At 36.8% G+C, this 19477-nt stretch overlaps 1 protein-coding gene across 6 annotated transcripts in view; it reads left to right on the forward strand.

The window, feature by feature from the left end:
- The window catches only part of TASP1 (taspase 1), a 78132-nt gene that overhangs the window by 9381 nt on the left and 49274 nt on the right, over positions 1-19477 (forward strand). For 4 of the 6 annotated variants that reach the window (XR_010359591.1, XM_064415423.1, XM_064415421.1 and 1 more), the window contains exons 5-7: positions 4273-4393; positions 5510-5594; positions 11231-11310. Coding sequence is in view for 5 of the 6 variants with exons in the window: in XM_064415423.1 (XP_064271493.1) it covers positions 4273-4393; positions 5510-5594; positions 11231-11310 (286 nt within the window). In the remaining variant the exon portion in view is untranslated. Of the gene's footprint in view, positions 1-4272; positions 4394-5509; positions 5595-11230; positions 11311-18223; positions 18303-19477 lie in introns of all 6 variants that reach the window. The other 2 variants (XM_064415422.1, XM_064415424.1) reach the window with 2 other exon arrangements.

Below are 19477 nucleotides of genomic sequence, written 5' to 3' on the forward strand. Positions count from 1 at the left end.
TTCAGCAAAACCACATGTTGATTTGCATTTATGTGTGGCTGTGAGAAAATTATACAATTTCAAGCTTTTCTTTGACTATAGAGCACTTAATGATGTCTACTGATCAGGTACTGGGAACATACAGTGGTTGTAAAAAATTATGAAGATTTCAAATAGTTTCTAAGTTTAGTGTAATCCTTTACTTATATGTGTGTAGATTACTTGTTTCTTTATCTAACTTTAGTAGAACATTCTTTATGAATATCATTTAAATTGGGAGTTAATATGATTGATGGGGAAGTGGCTGTCACATTTTGGGTTCCAACCTCTTGCTACTGAAATTGCTCAGTTTATTTTGCATGTTGTTGTTGTGGATCCATGCAAAGAATGTTTTGGACCTGTTATACTCAAGCAGTGTGTTTCTGTGGTTGTCAGCAAAATTTTGCATTGAAAGAACTTTTTTCTTGAGGAATTGTTTTTTTCTTTTTTTTTGGTATTATTTTCCTAATAGTTAAGACTTTTGAATATACAGTCTTAGTTCCAAGGATTTCTTTTTCAAGGAGAAGCATCCTTGTTGTATTAAGGCAGTCACCATAGATGAACTTCTAATGGGTAATGAGCTGGAAGTTGTTAATTCCAGTTAAAAGCATTACTATGATGCTTTGCTGCAGAGTGACCAACAGTAATTTGTGACAAAAGTGTTGTCTAAAAACATTTTTGCTCATGTAATTGAAAGTGACTCATCCTTGTAGACTATTGATTGTCATGAAATTCTCACAGAAAAATAACTTCTAAAATTGCAGTATGTGGAAAGAAGTGCCTCTAGACTTTGAATTTGTTTTAGAAGTTACAAATAAGCCATGGCCAAAACTGTATCAAAGATGGATGGAATGTTCTTTCATGTTCATTGAAGACCAAGCATTTTAACTGTTTGCCTAGATGTGTTACAGAGCTGAGTAACATCTTTAAGCATTCCAACTTTGACCACAGCTAGAAATTTCAGGACGCCCTGTATTTGCTGCCAGAACATTTATAAATATATTTTGAAATATAAAGGATTCTGTAAATAAAAATTATGCCTTCAGAAGCTTGAGAGTTTTTGCAAGATGGGTAACTTGGGAAAACAAAAGTCTTATTTCACCTCTTAAAGCTTTCTCTTGCCTCTTTTGCTACAGGTTTACATGGTGAGTTAGAGACACTTTGTGGAGTCATTGCCAGGAAGTCTAGTTTTTTCACATAACAGAAGAGTTACATTTTGTTAAAATGCTTTGAATACCATTTGTTTGTCTTTTTGCTCTTCTTACTTAGTGTTCTGTGGTGGCAAGGCTTGGTGTTAAGGTGCAAAGCTCAGGCTTGGTTTGTTTACTTGTCTTTTTCAGTTTCCTTAGAAACACAAAGGCTGATTGCTGCTGTGGTTTTAAATAAAAGTATATTCCTGAAGATACCTTTTTCTCTTTTCCTGGGCACATGCTTCAGTTGTGTTCTTCCCCATTTTATGGTAGTCAGGTCTTGCAGTGCTGCACTTTTCTGTCTGAGGGTATGAAGATTCAAATAGAGATTGTATTTGTGTGGTGTATTTCATGTCTTTGCCTATTCATAGAAGTAGGTGTGAATGTCTTGTTTCCATTTTTTATAAAGGTTTTTCCCCTACTTTGTTTCAAAGGCTTTTATCTCACCTCAGAGAAACTCAGGTAGATATCAAAAATTTCATGGGTTCACACCCAGTTTATCAAAAGCTGTTTTCAGATGTGTGAAGTTAAATCATCTTCCTTTTAGGAATTCTAAGCCTGTTTTCTTCATTTAATGCAATCTGATTCTAAACCTAATTGAAACTCTGCAGAAATCTTGAACAGATGCTTGGAATTTGGTCTTTATTTCTTTTTACTGGAGAAGTTACTCATGTTGTTACTGGTAAGATCCCTTCTGAGTCCTAATATGAGAGTTACCCCATCAGAGAGACACCTCCAATTTGGTGTGGAGTTCTTATTTATCAAAAATTCTGTAATGTTCTAATAAATATTCTGTAGGGAGAAATAGGTGATGTTCCCTTTGTTCTTAGATCCTCTGAGTAAATTATGTCTTGGTGCATCCTTGAGGTTGTGCCAGTGAAGGTGCTGTGCCAAAGCATGTAGCACACAGAGATCCTTAGAAATAAAGTGAACTCTGTGTCCTGTATTTTTTTCCTGGCCTGTTTTGATTATTACCTTAACCAAATGGTAGAGACCTTTGTGCCTTGAGTACAGAGGGATTCTGGACAGTGTTACCAGGACTTCTTTCTGGTGGGTCCTTCTGTCCATGACATCTACTCTTAGGATAACAGCTGTCTCTGCTCTGTGGCAGCAACAAATGTGTGGAGCACAACATTTTTCCTCTTTGCTAATTCTTTTAAGTATGATGCACTGAGTGAATGTGTTTGGAACAAAACATGAGAGATTTGTTTCCAGCCTCAGAGGTCTTTGCACTCTGATTACCCAGGGGCAGAGGACTTGGACAGCACTAGGAACAAGCATTGGTCATCCTAAGCATTCCTGGTTTTACTGTGTCTTCCAAGTACCTTTCACAGTTTGCTTTCAATTCCTTCCACCACTTCTCTGCTCCCTTTTTTCCTAAACTTCACTGAGTTAATTTTCTTCATATTTGTAGAGCCTGGGGAGCAATGAAGCCAGTTAAGCCAGCAGCTACTCTGAATCTTCTGCCTTTTCAAGGCCATCATCTGTTTTTAAACATATTTCCCCCCACCCATCCCCTTTCTACAGCAAATTGTTTGCACACTCTAAACTGTAAATGTTTCATTATCCTAAAATCCTTTCAAATTTACTTACTGGCTGTGAGGTGTTGCTGTCAAAATAAACAACAAAATGAATATACACAGTGAATTGGAAGAAGTGTTGTGGTATGGGATAAAATCTTGTGTTGCTTCAGAAGGAAAAAGCAGAAAATGAAGGCCAGTTTCATGATTATGTGTTAATCAGAGATCTTGTATTCATGATTCTTCAGAAAGATAGTGTTTTGGTGACTCAAGCACTGAGAAGTCTTTGCATGTCTCTGTAAATTTGAGTCAACATCTTGCGGAACAGATTTTGAATTTCTTCACTACTTGAGGATTTGAAAGTTAATAAAAGCTAACTGACATCAGACTTATTTTTCATTTCTATGTGCTCACCTCTCTTATTTCTTTAAATTCATTGCAAATTTGACTATTCAAAACCCATCCAGTTAATTTTAAATGTAAGATAGAACTTTGAGCTGTTTCCAATAATTTGCTTTCTGGTTCAGCTTTTATTACTCATCAGTGAAATGAGTTATCATACTTCTGCAGTACACAGGTGGTCTAGACAAACATTGTTCTTTGTCACATCAGGTTGTTACACTGTTGTAATTTAAACATAGGAAACTCTGAAAGCATGCAGCATCCCTCTGAAATTTGATTTAGCTATTATTTCTTTGTCCTATATTCCTTGCATATAGAAGAGGGGATTGTATTGAGCTGGCAGTGAGGCTGCTGAACTGTGCTACTTTGAAATTTTGTGGTTCTAAAGTCATGGGGGTGCTCTGATGAAATGGAAGGGTAAAAATGGGGTTCAGTTCTAGCATGCAGAACTTACTAGTTGGCAACCTTGGGTTTGTAAAAGCCACAGAAAGTGTTAACAAAAATGGAGTTAGCTTTATGATGTTGTTAAAATGTTGTTCTATAGTTTCTATGAAGTAGGAATTGGTTTTTAGTCAAGAAGCTTCCAGACCACAGTCCCTGTGCTAATGGTCAAATAGGAGTTTTACAAAGTGGAATTTAGTGATGCCAGCTCATCATTTCTGCATGTGGAGCTGCAGTCTTGGCCTGGAATGTTCAGAAAAAGGACAGTGCTGTTTTGCTGTAGGGTCATACTTAGGAGTTTCAAAGGTAGACTGGTCTGTGCAGTGATTATAAGATGTTACTTAAATGTTACTTGATGGGTTAAGGACCAAGGGAAGCGTGTACTTTGGGGAAGGGAGAGATTTTCACTTGTAAGGCTTTTGTTTGCACAGAAATGATCCTCTTTAATTGTTAGGTGATTGGTTTTTATATTAGTGCATTATTACATTTGAAATGTATCACACCCTGCAGAGGTGAAAGCTGTCAATTGTAGTAATTTTAAATGCTCTGTTCAACTTGCCCTTGTTTTTGTTGTGGAAGATTAAACTACTAAAACAAGAAAATGCATTGCACCAAGATCAGTGCCATCAGGTCAGTTATACAGATGTTTTGATCTAGTCTCTTATGGATGTGGCCTTATCATGTTCTCTTCTTACTTTTAGGATTCTCCTTTTACAAATGCAGGACTGGGATCTAACCTAAACCTTCTGGGTGAGATAGAATGTGATGCCAGTATAATGGATGGAAAGTCATTGAATTTTGGAGCTGTTGGAGCACTGAGTGGTATGTTAATTACGTATTAGAAAGCTAACTTCTAATTTAGGTGCAAAGATCAATTTTGGGGTTTTGTTACTGATTTGAAGGGGGAGACATTGTAAATTCTGCTGTGTTTAAATAAATAGTGTCCTTTAAAAAAGGGGGAGGCATTCCTGCTCCCTGAAATATTGCTTTGTGTTAATTTCTTTGTGTAACATGATGTCTTATTAGTTCATAGATAATCCTTTGACATAGCACAATTGTGTGATACCACACAGTATTCACAGTGGGACTCAGTTTGCTGGGATGAATTCGAGGAATGATAATTTAGTAATAACATTCAGTTGTTAAAAATATCACAAGTATTTAAATTAGGATTTTTATTTGTTTTTTGTACTCAGGCAATTTATTTGCATATGGGACTTATTTAATATTAGAACTAATGTTTCTCTCTTTTTTCAGGTTTTAGCTTTCAGAATAAAACAAATATAAAGTCCCAAACAGGGATTGTTGAGGTTTCATTCTAAGTATATGAACAGCCTCAGCTGTTACTATTGAATAGCTTTTCTGACAAGACTTCAATCTTTGTTCTTTATTCTATAATAGTTCTAAACTGTGGTGATAGCTTCCTCATGTAGATATAAATCTAAAAAAAATAGTAAAATTAAGTTTCAAGCCGTGTTTGTTAAAGAATGTATTCTTCCAGCCATGAGGAAGGAGGAAGTTGAGAGTGAGAAACAGCTAAGCCTGAGTCCTGTAATTTCTGTTCTGGCCACATAGATCCAAATGAAAATTCCACCTAGAAAAATTAATGCTTATAAACATCTTTGACTCTTAGATACAATAGATTTTACATGAGATTTCTGTGGTAGGAGATCACTCCTCCCATTTCAATATGTTTTTTTCCTTCTTTAAAAAAAAAGTGGGGGAGGTGTTGACTGGAAGGCTTTGTCACTACCAACAGCATGTGAAGGGAAAACTGGAAATGTTACTACATTGAAACATAAGGTGTCTCTTAATTACTTGACAAGCCCTTGGAAATGAAAGGAATCTGAGTTCCACTGCCAAAATGAACTCTATAGTGCTATGAAGGAAAATATTTTAATGTTTTGTTCCCTTTTTTTGCTAATTTTTCTTTTTTAGGGATCAAGAATCCAGTTTCGGTTGCAAATAGATTGTTGTGTGAAGGGCAGAAGGGGAAACTCTCTGCTGGCAGAATTCCACCTTGGTAATTGCTTTGTTCTGCTTGACTTTCCTTTGGTCTTTCATCTCTGCTGCATGGATACAATATTTGAAGGTTTTATCTCACCCAGGAAGGCTGGTGCTGTTTTACATACCAGTGATAGAGTGTCTTTAAAAGAAGATAAGCTTTGTTTTCTGATCTTGAAACTTACGCACTCAGTGGAAGGAGGTATTAGATATAGATGGCAACATCATTTTGTGATAGTTTCTGTCTGTCTGATTATTTCCAGTTGTCATACTTAATGCTTATGTTTGTTACAGTAGCCTTTTGAAAAATTCCCAAAAATATCAAGATTAAATGGAAATTCTATTGCCTTTGCCTCTGTCTACCTTTAACAAAAAGCAACAGTTTTTAATAAGTATAGAAAAAAATATCCTATTTTACTGCCCTTGTGGAAATGTGCAGCGTTTAGTAACTTCCTCTTATTTTAAAGATAAATTTAATAATATTTACAACAAAAATGAAAACAAACAGTCCCTCATTAAGATGGATATAAAACTTACATGGAAGAGGTAAGTGTTAAATACAGAATAACTTCAAATGTTATTTCCTCACTTTGGAAAGAATCCAAGAAATGTGTCAGAGTTGATTGCTCTTAAAACCACCTTATTTTCATTAGCAGTTTAAATTGACAGGTAGAGAACTTGAATAATTTATTAATATTAATTTACTGCTATCATCAGTTATTATATCTGTGGCACAATTTGCTGCCCTTTGCCAACTAGTGGTCAGTATTTGCAAAAGTATTAAACCAGCATTTATGTAGTTAAAAAATGTAAATATTAGATTTACAAATTTTACTTTCCTTACTTCTGTGCTCTGTAAAATTAGCCAAGTAGCCTGTAGCTAGATGGTGCAGTATTCCAATTTAAACAGTGAGAATTTCAGTGTTCTGTCATATGCAAAAAAAGTTAATAGATCAAAAAAAGCCACCTTGAAATCAAACCATCAACAGGCAAATTTTGCATTTTAAACACTTTTCTTTAATGGATAAAGACCAGAGTAATTGTGGACAGGTTTACTAAAGAATAGGAACTTTATGTTCAATAGCTTTATGTTAGCTGCTCATTTCTTTAGCTGTCAGGAGAAAATGAGGCTTTGCTGAGGTACATTAGAATGTGAAATGAGTGAAATGTGTTTTTTTGGTGTCCCAGAAGTATTACTGAAGTCAGTATTACAGGAGGAAGCACTTGGGATTGTTTTACTTGTATCATCAGCTTTCTAGAATTATTGTAAGGAAGAGCACTTGGATATTATGCTGTGACTTTATGACCTAGTCTATAATGCTATTTTAAAAATACTGTGTGGAAAGGGAACTATATCCTCTTACCCCCAAAGGCAAGACTAAATCTTTTGAGGACTGTGCAAGACTAGCAGATGATTTTAAAGGCAGGGTAGCTCAAATCTCGAGGTGAGAGATGAGCTGTCTTTGGAACCAAGGCATGCAGTGTATTGTGCAAATGTGCACTTGGGTTACCTGATAAATATTTTAATTTCCTCTTTTCCCCCTTCTGGATTTTGAATGCACATCTTATTAAGGCAATTTTTTTTTTATCCTGGAAACAGTCTATACTAGTGGGATGTGATGGGTTATGCTGTGGTGGATGCTTCTATACACACAGGGTATGCCAAGGTTAGAGTGATAAAGTTCATGTGCATTGAAGGTGATGGAATGGAGGATTTCATGTCTTGCCTTTCTGGCTGGGGTTGGCATGACACATTGTTTTGGGACTGAAATACATTCCTGCCAAAGCTGGGAACACTTAGGGTCAAATGACAAGAGATTAGCCATATTTTGGCATTCCTAGGAAGTGTCGGGATTCTAGTAAGTGATTTTTAATTGTAAAGATACATGATTTTCATCTTGGTTCTCATTGGCACGTAGTGTATTGGGGAATCTTCCAGATGCTGCTTGGCCCAAGAACCTGCTTAAAGAAACCTATGGTAGAGACTGTTTCTATAGCATGATCTAAGCTAGCCTAATGTTTCCTGCCAAAAATGTTTGGCACATGACCAAACAGGAAAAATTCAGGAGCTGTGAGGTTAGCAAAAGTGGCATTAGGGAGCTTTTTCTCTATAAAAGAACAGTGGAGATAGTTTGCTTGGGCTGTTTACCCCAGTGCAGCATACATTTTCACAGTGGCAGTTCAAAACCAATTCAAAGTGGTGTAGTTCTGATTTTTTCATAGAAGAAATTCCAATAAGTGTGAATTAAGTTATACAGAGATGATAAGCTTTTTTGGGATGGAGGGATCAAGTGTCTGAGCTAATGTATCTAATGTGCTGTAAATTGCTCTGTAGAGTGTGTCTTTCTGGATCAGTCTCTTGTGTTATTTAAAACACAGAATCCCACTATCCAAATAGAATTTAAAATTTTAGAGAAACTCTGAATGCTTGGTGGAGTTGTTGAAACCTCTGAGGTCCTGACATCTTTCTGTCATACTTTATTCAGCTTGGTGTTAGGATTTTCTCTGATGAAGGAACAGAAAATACTTAACTTGTAAATATTGTACAATCTCCTGTAAGATATTCCCGTTCCTTGTGTAACTTTTACAAAAGAAAGTACTTTTGTAATTGCATGGTTACAAACTGGATGAACCTTTAGAAGCAGGCTTTGATCACAGAGTAATGGATTAAATGTTTTGTAGTAATAAGCTTGAAGATTTTCTCCTTCCTACTGTGAAACCTTGACCTAAGGAAAGAGGCTTCTTTACATCTGTCTGCTCTTAAATGTAGGATTTGGTAAGATTTGCAGGACAGCACAAATGCACCTAAATGCCTCCTTTCTTAGAACTCCTTAGTAGTACTGACATTAAGTCCATGTCCATATCACTTTCTCAGTAATAACTATGTGGGAAAGAATTCCTTCTTAGTTTTCCCCCCTTCCTTGGGATATACAGAGATTTGTAATTGTTTCACAGCTTTACACTGTTATGTGCAGGATACAAACATTGTGTGACAAGTAGGGCAGTGCCTAGTCAAAGTTCCCAGAGGGAATGAAGGCACACCACCTTTTATCCCTGCTCTGTGTTTCTTCAGAACAATTTCAACTGATTTCAGAGGGATTGCTACATTTTATAATAAAATGTTACAAAGTATATTTGCTACCATGCGGATCACCTTGACCATGACCCAAATCTTCTGATACTTCTGTTTAGCTTGGAGCAGCCTGTTTCCCTACAGCCTGTATTAAATGGCCCTGTTTGGAGTATTCAGCACCAGCATAATAATGTTCTTGGAGAAAATTGCCTAAAAAGACTATTTCAGAGGCCTCTACTTATATTTTCTATTAATATGGCCTAGTGTGCCTGGAACTGGAAAGCACATCTGAGCACCACCTTCTTGCTGGGAGGGTGTTTTCATCCTCTGTGTTCTGAGCCTGTAAGAACTACAGAGTACTTTGTCTGATACATATTTGCAAGAAAGATCTTTATGTCCTGTTTGTGCAGACCCAACTTTCAGAGTAGCAGAGAATAAACTCATTCATCCTTTGTTTATGTATTGGTTTTTCCTCTCCCTTTGGAAAATTGTATTTTGAATTAGCCTGAAGGCTAAGGTGGTTTTGACTGCTTTCTATAGTGCCCTGGCTTTATTCCCTCTTCCTTTTCCCCCAGTAAATCAAACTTGGTGGTAGTTTTGTTTTTATGTGCAGACAACAAAGCATTGAGGTCCTGATGCTATTTGTCTTGTAAACAGTTTATTTTAACTTTTCTGTGATTACGGTGTCCTTTAAAGATCTGAACTGGACAGTTTAAAAAAGGTGGATGATCTCTGTGGTGATATGGAGCCTCAAATAGTTTTCTGCTCTGATTTAAAGACACTTTGGAACTAAAACTTTATGTGTTCTGGGAGGGAAAGGAATCTAAGGATTAAGGACAGAAATGTGAACAAACTAAAAGTCACATTGCATGAGTTAGGAGACACTAGTGGGTGCTTTTTTGCACTCTTCATAAAATACTAGTGACATTTTCTGGTTTTATGTATTAAAAAGGCAGCTGTGAAACTGCTTGGAAAACACAGTACTTCTGACTGACCTGTGCTTGAGTTACCATATATCAAACTCCCAATGCTGAGTTTGGTGCTTTTCCCACCTAACCTTTCTCTCTGTGTAAATTATTTTGTTGATAAGGAAGTGCTTATTACTTCCCAAAAATGTGTCGTTTCATAAAGACTAAACCACCTTCTTTTAGACAATTAAGAATACTACTAAATGAATTTTGGCTGCAGTTTGCATATCTTTATGTTAATATTTAAAGCTTTTTTATGTTATGTGTCAGTGCCAGGTTGTTTCTTGAGCGCTAACTTATCTAACAGTAGATGCTTGAGTTCTGCCAAAGTACCCAGTAACTTATCCTACTGTATCTTGCAACGTGAACAATTCTTACCTGAAGCTGCACTAACAATGGTAGGAAATATGCATTTAACAATTCAAATTCTCATTTAGATCAACCTTTTTTGAGACTTTAGTAGAGAAAGACTGGGCATACCTCTTGGATTGGTTAAGTCATATAGAAGATAGAAAATGCCACCACAAAATACTATATAATGGGAGCTTGATGTTGGATATAGCACTGTCAAGAAAACTTTTAGCAGCGTTAATGCCAAAAAATTTGCTTTATCAATAGGGTTCTCAGAAACTGAGAACTGCATGGTCCCAGGAACCACTTTGTAGCTGGAATAACTTCTTTAGACTCAGCTTCTTAACTCTGGTATTTCAGTGAAACTTTTTCCAATTTGCTGAAAATTCTTAGTCTTTGCTTCTGGTGTCTATTAGGCAGTTGTGTTATTCTTAACTTCATTGTCCATTTTTGAAATAAGATTGGAAGTAGTTGTGCTTTATTGTGTTGCACAGCAGCTTTATGAAAGTGCCTCATTTCCAGCTACTACATACCCTTTTTTTTGGCAGTAGGATTAATTTCTCCAAGGGGAAACAACACGAGGTTTGCTTTCTCTTCTATCCCTAGAAGTTCCATGTGTGTGTATATTTTTTGCTCTTGTTTGTTGTCACAGTAGTGTGTACTGTCTCACTATGGTAAAGTGTTCAGTACTGACTAGAAAACAGCTTCTCAGATGGCTGGAGTTTTTTTGCAAGTATATTTAAAATTTAGTGGGCTAGTCTCATTTACAAGTGATTGATAAAACTCTATTAAATAGACTTTAATCCTTCTAAATGCAGTTAGTTTTTAGCTTGTATTATATTTCTCAAAATACTGCTTGGTATTCCTTTGGCACTGGCTGGCTTTACTGGAAATACCTTACCATTCTCACCTTTCTCATCCCATGTTTTTGGTCTTCAGGATCTTGTTAAGCTGTTATAGAGAGCAAGATTTAAGACAGCTGTGTCCTGTTTTAGCTGCAGTTGAAAGCTGATGCTGATTTTGTATTGAATTTCAAATTTAATAGTACTTGGTTTTGTCCAGTAATAAATTTAATGTCAGAGCTGCATAATCTTGTAATAAAACTACGTAAGGTTGCCAAATGTAATTAATAGCAGACAGTCCTGTGAAATATAGACAGCTTATGATTTAAAATTGACCAAACCAAATAGAAAAAAAATAATTGCAAGCAAAGGGGGATTTGTTATATGGTTTTGTTTAAACTCCCTCTTCTGTGTCTCCTAGCTTTTTAGTTGGTGAAGGAGCTTACAGATGGGCAGTTGATCACGGGATACCAGCATGTCCTCCAGGTATCATGGCTACAAGTGAGTAAACTGGTGGTGTCAGTAGGAAGAACAGGACAGAGTAACTTTAAATGGTGCCTCATCTTTTGAGGTGTACATCACTTCATTGTTCTTAACGTTCAGCTAGTTTATGGTGTTATGGTCTATAAGGGTTGTTTAAGTTGACTAATTTACTGATAAGTATCTAAATAGAAAAAACTGTAAACTATTACTTTAGCTGCATTTTAGCAACATCTAATTTAAGTGATTCTGTGATTCTAGGACTAAATTCAGCGATGGACTTCTTTTTAACCAAAATGTAGGCTCTTTAAAAGCTCAGTCCTACAAGTCTCCAGTTGTGATCCATCTTGGATGCTAACAGCACCAACTAGCTGTGTATCAAAATTCAGCAGGTCCCAGTTTGTCTCTGAGATTGTGTAGTTACACCCATCTCTGAGTATTTGTCCAGAACTGCTCTTGCCTAAACAGGCTGTCCAAGTAATTTGCCTTTATTTTTTTTTCAACCTAAGGTTTCACTTCACCTAATCTGAGAGAATAACCCAATCTGGAAAACAGACTTGGATTATACTGTATATTAAGCCTAGTTTCTTAGAAAATCTTCTTGTCTTAAAATAAAAAATAAGATTATGTTATGTTGATATATTATCTGTGAACTAGGCTAAAAATGAGTGCCCTTACCCTTGGGAAGGAGGATATGGTTCTCTTCCTTCACTTCTTCAGCCTCCCTTTTGGAAGGTGCCATAACTACCAGTCTGTAGTTTGTTTTAGGTGAGAACGTGGCCTGTGCTGCCTGTTGGGGTTATGCAGGAAAAAAAAATCAGAAGTTATTACTCAAAGAAGGAGAACACAGAAGATTAGGAATGTTTATTTTACAGTAAACAGTACTACTACTTCAAATATCTCATCCCTAGATTAGAGGTTGAAACCCAGGGTTCCCATTAAGCTTCTTATTGGGTCTGATTTTAAATGTAGATAAATATCTAGAAAATGCATCTCAGAATTGTTGATACTCAGTGCTGAGTGTAACCCCTGAAACAGTGGCACTGTTTTATTTGATCACACTGATTTTCACACATATTCATGACACATTTCATTTTGGACAGAAAGTTTTGATCTCTAGCTCCACGTGACTGAAACTTTTGCTCTGTCTATCTGCTGTTCAAAACAGCATTTGCAGAGCACCTTTATTTCTGTGGCTCTAGAAAGAGTGAAAACACTTAGTGCTTTGAAGGTTTTTTTGGGGGGAGGAGGGTTGCCTTTTTTTTTTTTTTTTTTAGGAAAGTAGTTGCTACCTACATGCAGGAGATACTTCACGAAGAAGGTGCCTTGACTAATACTGTTTGCATGCACAGATTTCAACTATTTCTAGTACCAGTGTGTTTTGATTGTGATATTAATTGCCAGATGTTACATTTGCTAGCTGCGATGTACCCAAGTCAGAGCAAATATGCATATTACAGTTCAAAAATAGGGATGGATGGCCACTGCTAGTTTGGTTTGCCTAATCCATACTATGAATTTACACTGGGGAAACATCAGAAGAATAATCCCAGACAATATATTTTCACAATCCTGCTCCAATAGAGCACTGCTTGCATTTTGTCTCTGCAGTGCATTCAGCATACTTACATTTAGCAAAACAATTTGCATTAAAACAGTTAAAACAACTGGACTGTCAAATGGATTTTGCAGTATAGTTATTAATGGTAGTATATCTGATTTTTTTTTTCCTGTGAAAAAAAAAAAACAATACAAGAGTAAACAAGAACCTGAAGAATCAGTTCCAGAAATGTTACACTGATTCCCATCCCGGTCCTTAGCAAAGTAAATCTTGTACTTTATTGACCTCTGGTCAGTGGGATTGGAAAATGGTCATTAGCAACATGTGTGACAACATGGGATTGTTATAACTGAAAAGAAATTGGAAACTCTCTCACAGGTAACATGTGAGAAGCCAAAATAAATGTATCCAATGTTACCATGGAAAGGAAAGTTAGATATACTTAAGAAACAATCAAATAGAATGTTGTTTCCAAGCAACCACAAAGAGATCTTGTCTGAACTCAGCTGTTTTGTTAAATAATGTACCAGTCTTCAAAAAAAGGGAGACTTTTTTGATTGTGCTTGCTACCATAACTGTGGTAAAGTTTGAATGGAGAACTGGGGATAAATTAAGAAGACATCACGTATCTTCTGAATAACTCTGTAAAAGAAAGAACTGAACTAATTGCCAAATGTCAGAAAAATATGTTTAGTAACTTATTTACAAAAAACCAAACCGAAATCCTCTCTAAAAACCTCTAATCCAAATTTGGATGTGTACTTGCAGTAAATATTGGCAGGGAGAACTATGTGCATGTTTTGGCTTCTCTGTGCTGCACATGGAAAAGATATTCTTGAAGTTGTCTTATTCTGTCTCCTTTTTCTTGGACCTGAGATGAGAAGAGTAATGTTACAGCTGCTGTCAGTGAGGCTGGGGGACTGGGTGGTTGGTTTGCAGGGGTGGAGCTTCCCTGTGATCAGTATCAAGGAAGGGTCACGATCTGCTTTGTGGTCATGCTCCATAGTTCTCTCAGAATTGTCAAAGTATCTAAGCACCAAACTGGAAGCATGCTTTAAACCCTGTTGCTAGTTGAATTACATCAAGGTTTTGTCAAGGCTCATGTGCTTCATCTTCTTTGGTTTGTCAAGTGTGTGAGGAAATGGGATTTCTACCATTTGTAGAAACCTGATGACTTTCCAGTGTATAGAGTGGGTGGTTTAAAAAAACAAAACAAACCCAAGCACCTGAAATGTGATCTGTCTGTATTGCTCACAGTCTGCAAAGAAGCTGAATTTATTAATCCCAGCCCAAACTAGAGGCTGCCAGTACCATACTGGCTGATCCCAGTGCTTTGTTGCCCTGTGCTAGAGAGACTGCTTTGACAGCCTAATCGAGGTGTTAAGTTGTAATTACAATTTAGAAGTGCTGAATTACTGTACATTGGAGTCTTTTAAAAATGTTAAAAGTACACTTTAAATATGCAATGTAAATTTGAGGTACATCCTCAATTGCCAATATATGTGTCAGCACTAGTAATAACCAAAATATTTCTATCTGAAATTATCAACTCAGCCTATAATAGATGTAAATTATCTTTGACAAAGATAACATGGTGTAAGACAGCATCTTGCATTTGCTTGCAATGTTAAGTCTTCAAAGGGAAAGAGAAGGCAGGCACCTGCCCATGCAGCAAACTTGTAACTCTAATAGTGTGGAAGGGACTGTATGCACCTCAGTGAATAATGTTATATAAGAACAAAAATGGCAGCAGTGGATCCACATAACTTGTGAACTGCAGTTCAAGAGTAGCCATAAATAAGATGCTTAAGGAAGGATGTAAGAACAGAGCAAGTATTTGCTTCCCTTCCCCTATCCCTTATATTATTCCAGACTCTAAATTCCAGACTTGTTAGTGACTCCTGCATACATGCAAAGTAAACAGTGGCATTTTCTGACATGAAATTTTTGTTTCCTTTTGAACCCATATTAGTTTCCAGCACCTGCAAAAACCTTTACAACTATGAGTTACCTCATTGTCATTATTTTGAGACTTGCTGAATAAAAGCTTCTACTTCATTGTCAAAATTCTACTCAGAATCCTTCTTCAGTCAAATTCTTGAATTACCGTGAATAACTTCGTGTCATCAGTAAAATCACATCTTGTTCAACAGACTCAGGGCTGCTATGGGTTGTTTTGAAATTCCACTTGTGAAAAACCATTTCTTTACTTGTACTTTGTTGCTTTTATTTAACTGTGTGCATGCAAGGAAATTGCTGTTTTATCTTATGGCTGCTTGGATTCTTTAATGAGGGAGAGTCTTTTCTGGATGACTGTGCTATTTCTAGTGACACTGTATGTCTCCCTGACCACCAGTATTGCCTGCCTCTCCTCCAAAACCCCAAATCTCACCTCACTCCCAGTTCCCTCATTATTTCATTATTGTTGTATTAAGAAAAACACATGCTGTACTGCTGAAACTGTGCTATGAATTTCAGGCAGTGGCTCAGATCATATTTTTTTTTTTTTTTTTTAAGGGGAGGATGAAAGATTTGGAGAGAAACTCAAGGGTTCTGGGGATTTGGTTAGGAAGCTTGGTTAATCTGAATACATGATGTAAATCTTCCCTGGATTTGGAGACAGTATTGTAGGGTCACTTGCTGTTCTGAAATCAGAACAGCTGAGTGCAGCCAGGAGAATGGCAGTAAATTATCCAGAAAAAAGGTTGGGCCAAAGTGCCCAGAAAATAATTTGAATTAAAATCTTCCAGGCTCAGGAAAGGCTACTTGATGAAAAATAAGATTTCTTGCAGGAAGTAGTAAGAAATGCTGTGTCCAGCAGCAGTTTGCCCTGAGTTTGTGTGGTAAAGAACAGATCTATAGAGTAGTGCTCTGAGAGGTTATTTTTTTTAATGTGCATTTGCCAAGTGCCTTTTCCCCCCCCATTACTTCTGGTGTTTCTGTCAAAGCAAGGCAACATGGAAGCTATCTCTAGTAGTCTTTTAGTCCCAACACAAGCCTGAGTGGTGTTAATCTGTCATGTAAAATAGCTTTGTTAACAAGAAATTTATTTTCATCTTTGTGTTTTAATTTGTGTCATTTATTTTAACAACTGCTCAACAGAATTCTTCACAAGATCATTTTAATTCCTGTGGGTTAACTAATTTGTTAGTATATTCCTTTTTAATTCTCTTCTCCAATAGTTGCATTCTCTTTTAATATGGAATAGAAAGATAAATTGCAGAAAGCTTCTGCCAGCTGACTCTAAGCACTGTCTGCCAGGGGGTGCTATATGATTGGTCAGAGCTCTGTCTCTACTCCAAAGATTTTGAAATATTCTTGGAGTTTTTACAGTATTTTCAATTTATAGTTTGATTTTAAACAAGGATTGATGAACACTTATAGGTTGTATAATATTTAGTTGCATAATAATTTGTAATGTATGTGATTGAAAGTTGGTATTTGGGGATTATGTTGCCAGCTTGCTGTTCCAGCACTGTAACCAGGAAGGTTTGAATATTGTCCTGAACTTGATTTGTCATTTAGTGGTGCTAAAAATTTCTATTTCCTTCCTCTGTTTGAAAATATACCTGTTCAGATAGCCATTTTTCAACTTTTCAACTTTGCTGGAAATAAGTAAGGGAGTACATGTGGCTTATAAAAGCATGGGGATTTTGAAGAAACATGGACTTTGTAGTAAAAATGTTTTGCACTAACTTTGGGCAAGAAATTAACAGTGTATTCTAATAAACAGCCTGTCATCTGCAGGCCTGTTTAAGGTACATTGGGCTAGAATTAACAACTAGATATGTATCAATTGTGCCATTTTTTAACAGATGAAAAGGTGTCTTAGTGTTGTATTTAAGTCTGTATGTACAATTCAGTAGTTTCAGGACTCCATGTACAGGATAAGTCTGCTTTTCATGTGCCTCTGCTCTCTGAATCATTTCTCATGGGCTATGAAAGGTGACTGAGAAAAACTTCTGAAGAGCTGTGTGTTTCATTACTTAGTCATTGTATCATTATCTAATATAACTGTCAAGATTTTTGATTAAATTTTTACTTGTACATAGTATAATGGTTAGAGGAGTTAAGGAATGATCAGAGTACAGGAGGTGAGTCAAGGATATGGAAGTTTTATGCAAACAAATGGCACAGATGAATCTCTTCATCATTAGTCAGAGACTAATGATCTCTTCCTCTGACTTGCTTGCTGAAAAATGCTTTCTCATCTCCCTGTTAGGTGGTCATAATGATGAAAACAACATGTAAAAAAGTGTATTTATTGTCTAGCAGTAATAGTTTAGGTGATGAATCTTAGGCTAATTAATTATGTAATGGAGATCTTGTGGCCATTTCTCAGCAGGGTATCCAGGAACATCTGAACCTTTGAATATCTACAGCAGTCTTAGCTTTGAACAAGATGAGCCTGGGAGACTTTACATCTGCATTTACAGATAAATATTATCAAGTGCATGTTCTGATACCACATCCACTCATGCCAGCCTCTCCTGCAGGGGAGTGGTGTTGAGCAGGAGCTTCTTGTACCGGTTCTGTACTCAGCCACAGAACTTTGTGGGGGCAAACCCCTGCACTTGTCTCAGCTCTGCTGTGACCAAGTGTTCCACCAGAGCTTCCCCTGTCTGGCACCCAAATTGCAGAATCCATGTGGGCTGCTCATGTTGGTACCTTGGGGGCTGAAGGGAGAATGTGGAGGATTAGGAAGGTGTTTCCAGGTCCTTGGAGATTATTTGTTGCAGAAGAGGCACCCCATGCTGCAAGGCAGGGGCGTGTGGTAAATACTGTAAATGAGGTTGGATTTATTTATAATACTTTGGTTCTGATGTGCTACAGTTGTCACTCATCGAGTCTTTAGTCTGGATGAGGCCTGAGAAAATGACTTTTAAACAAGAACAGTAATTTTGTAAAGCTGTGGGGCTTTTTTTCTTTTTTTCCCTTCCTCTCCCAGCAGGTCGGAGGTGGTTTTATTTATGCCAGTAGGTGCATAAATGAGGGAGCAGAAGAGATGGGCTGGTTGTACTCTGTGGCTCCCAAGACTCAATTCTCCTAAGCATGATGTGGAGTGCACATGCTGTTGCTGGGTAGGGTAGTAATTGCCAGGGATTTTATCTGAAAATACTTTTTTGAATTACATCTAAACTTTTAAGTTTTTGAGCAAAATCAAAGAACATTTTACTAAATACCTTTCCATAGATTTCAGTAACAGTACCACTGGGCTGTGATCCAAACCTTTGTCAAGCTAAAATTCCATCAGCTCCCTTACCCATCTTCCTAGCTTTCTCCCCAGTCAGTAAGCTTTGCTTTTCTTGCTCTTCTCTTCCTCCTTGACCCAGGCAATATCAGGCTGATGTAGCTATATTGCATTTGTTTTAGGAAAACATGCCTGTCTTCATCACTGTGTTGTGACCCTTTCCTTTTCTCAAGCTTGGAATGCACTGTCTGGTTGGAGAAGGTGAGAGTGGTTTTTATACTGTCATTAAGGACAAGTGAAATTTTGTAGCGTCCTTGCACCACAAAGTTGAGGTTTTGGTTTAGATTTAATGTGAACTATGAACTCAAATTGTGCATAGGTGTTTTCTTTCTGTCTGTAGCACTTATTCGCAAAAGAAATTTTCTGTGGGTTGTTTTTCCATGTTGTGTGTGTGTTGTTAACCAAGCATGTTTGAATCCTGGATTGTATTTTAGTTCATGGAATGTTTAAATTTGATGTTTTAATGTGTTCTTTGTCAAGGACCAAACTTAGAGGGTGTTTTCAGAAAATTCTAGTTTCACCTTTCATGTGTGTATTTTGGAGCTCGCTTGTGTTCCTCAGTTTCTTTTGTCACTAGTAGACCAAGATGAAGCAATGAAAGTACTGTTCATTTTAATGGCATTTATAGTGGTTGTACATAGAATATCACAGAGGCAGGAATAAACTAAGGGCAGGCAGCTTGTCACTTGCTTTACTCTTAATTCCCTTATTCTGTGGAGAAAAAAAAAACAAATTTAAGTTTCAAGTAAGAGTCAAGACATTTTTTTTTAAGTCTGAAGTTGGACATAAAACTATCAGAGGAAAAAAATTGCCAAGTTTTGAGTTTTAACCTGGTCCTTTATTTCATGGTTATTTGGTCACTTTGGAGGTATTAGCTGGCTTAACCTGCTAAGAGGAATTGATAATTACTGCTAGTAATTATTTTCCTTAAATAATGAAAGGCTATTATTCATGAGTCCTTGCTAAAAGAAAATCTTCACCTTTCATCTAAAAGTTAATCCTCATAACTATTCTGAAGTTCAGTGTAATCTGAGCACAAGAATTTCTCTTCTAGGGGATATCTGACTAGACTGATGTTCCCTCACAGGTATGAAAGGTACGATGAGGTAAAGGTAAACTGAACAAAACTGAAGAGTATGAATTAATACCTTATTTATTTAAATCTGAGGTTAATCAAATATTGATACAGAGGCCCGGAGGAGTTGTGAAATCTCCATTGTTGAAAATACTGACAAATTTTTTTAAATTGGATTTGGGTTTTTTTGGACTCCACAGCCTTCCAATATCCCTTCCAAACTACACATTAAATGCTGCTAGAAAGATGTCTTCATCTGTCTGTCTGACGTGGCCCAAGAGATGTGTACTTCTTTGCTCGT

Source organism: Passer domesticus, chromosome 3 (genome assembly GCF_036417665.1).
Source record: "Passer domesticus isolate bPasDom1 chromosome 3, bPasDom1.hap1, whole genome shotgun sequence".
NCBI lineage: Eukaryota > Metazoa > Chordata > Aves > Passeriformes > Passeridae > Passer > Passer domesticus.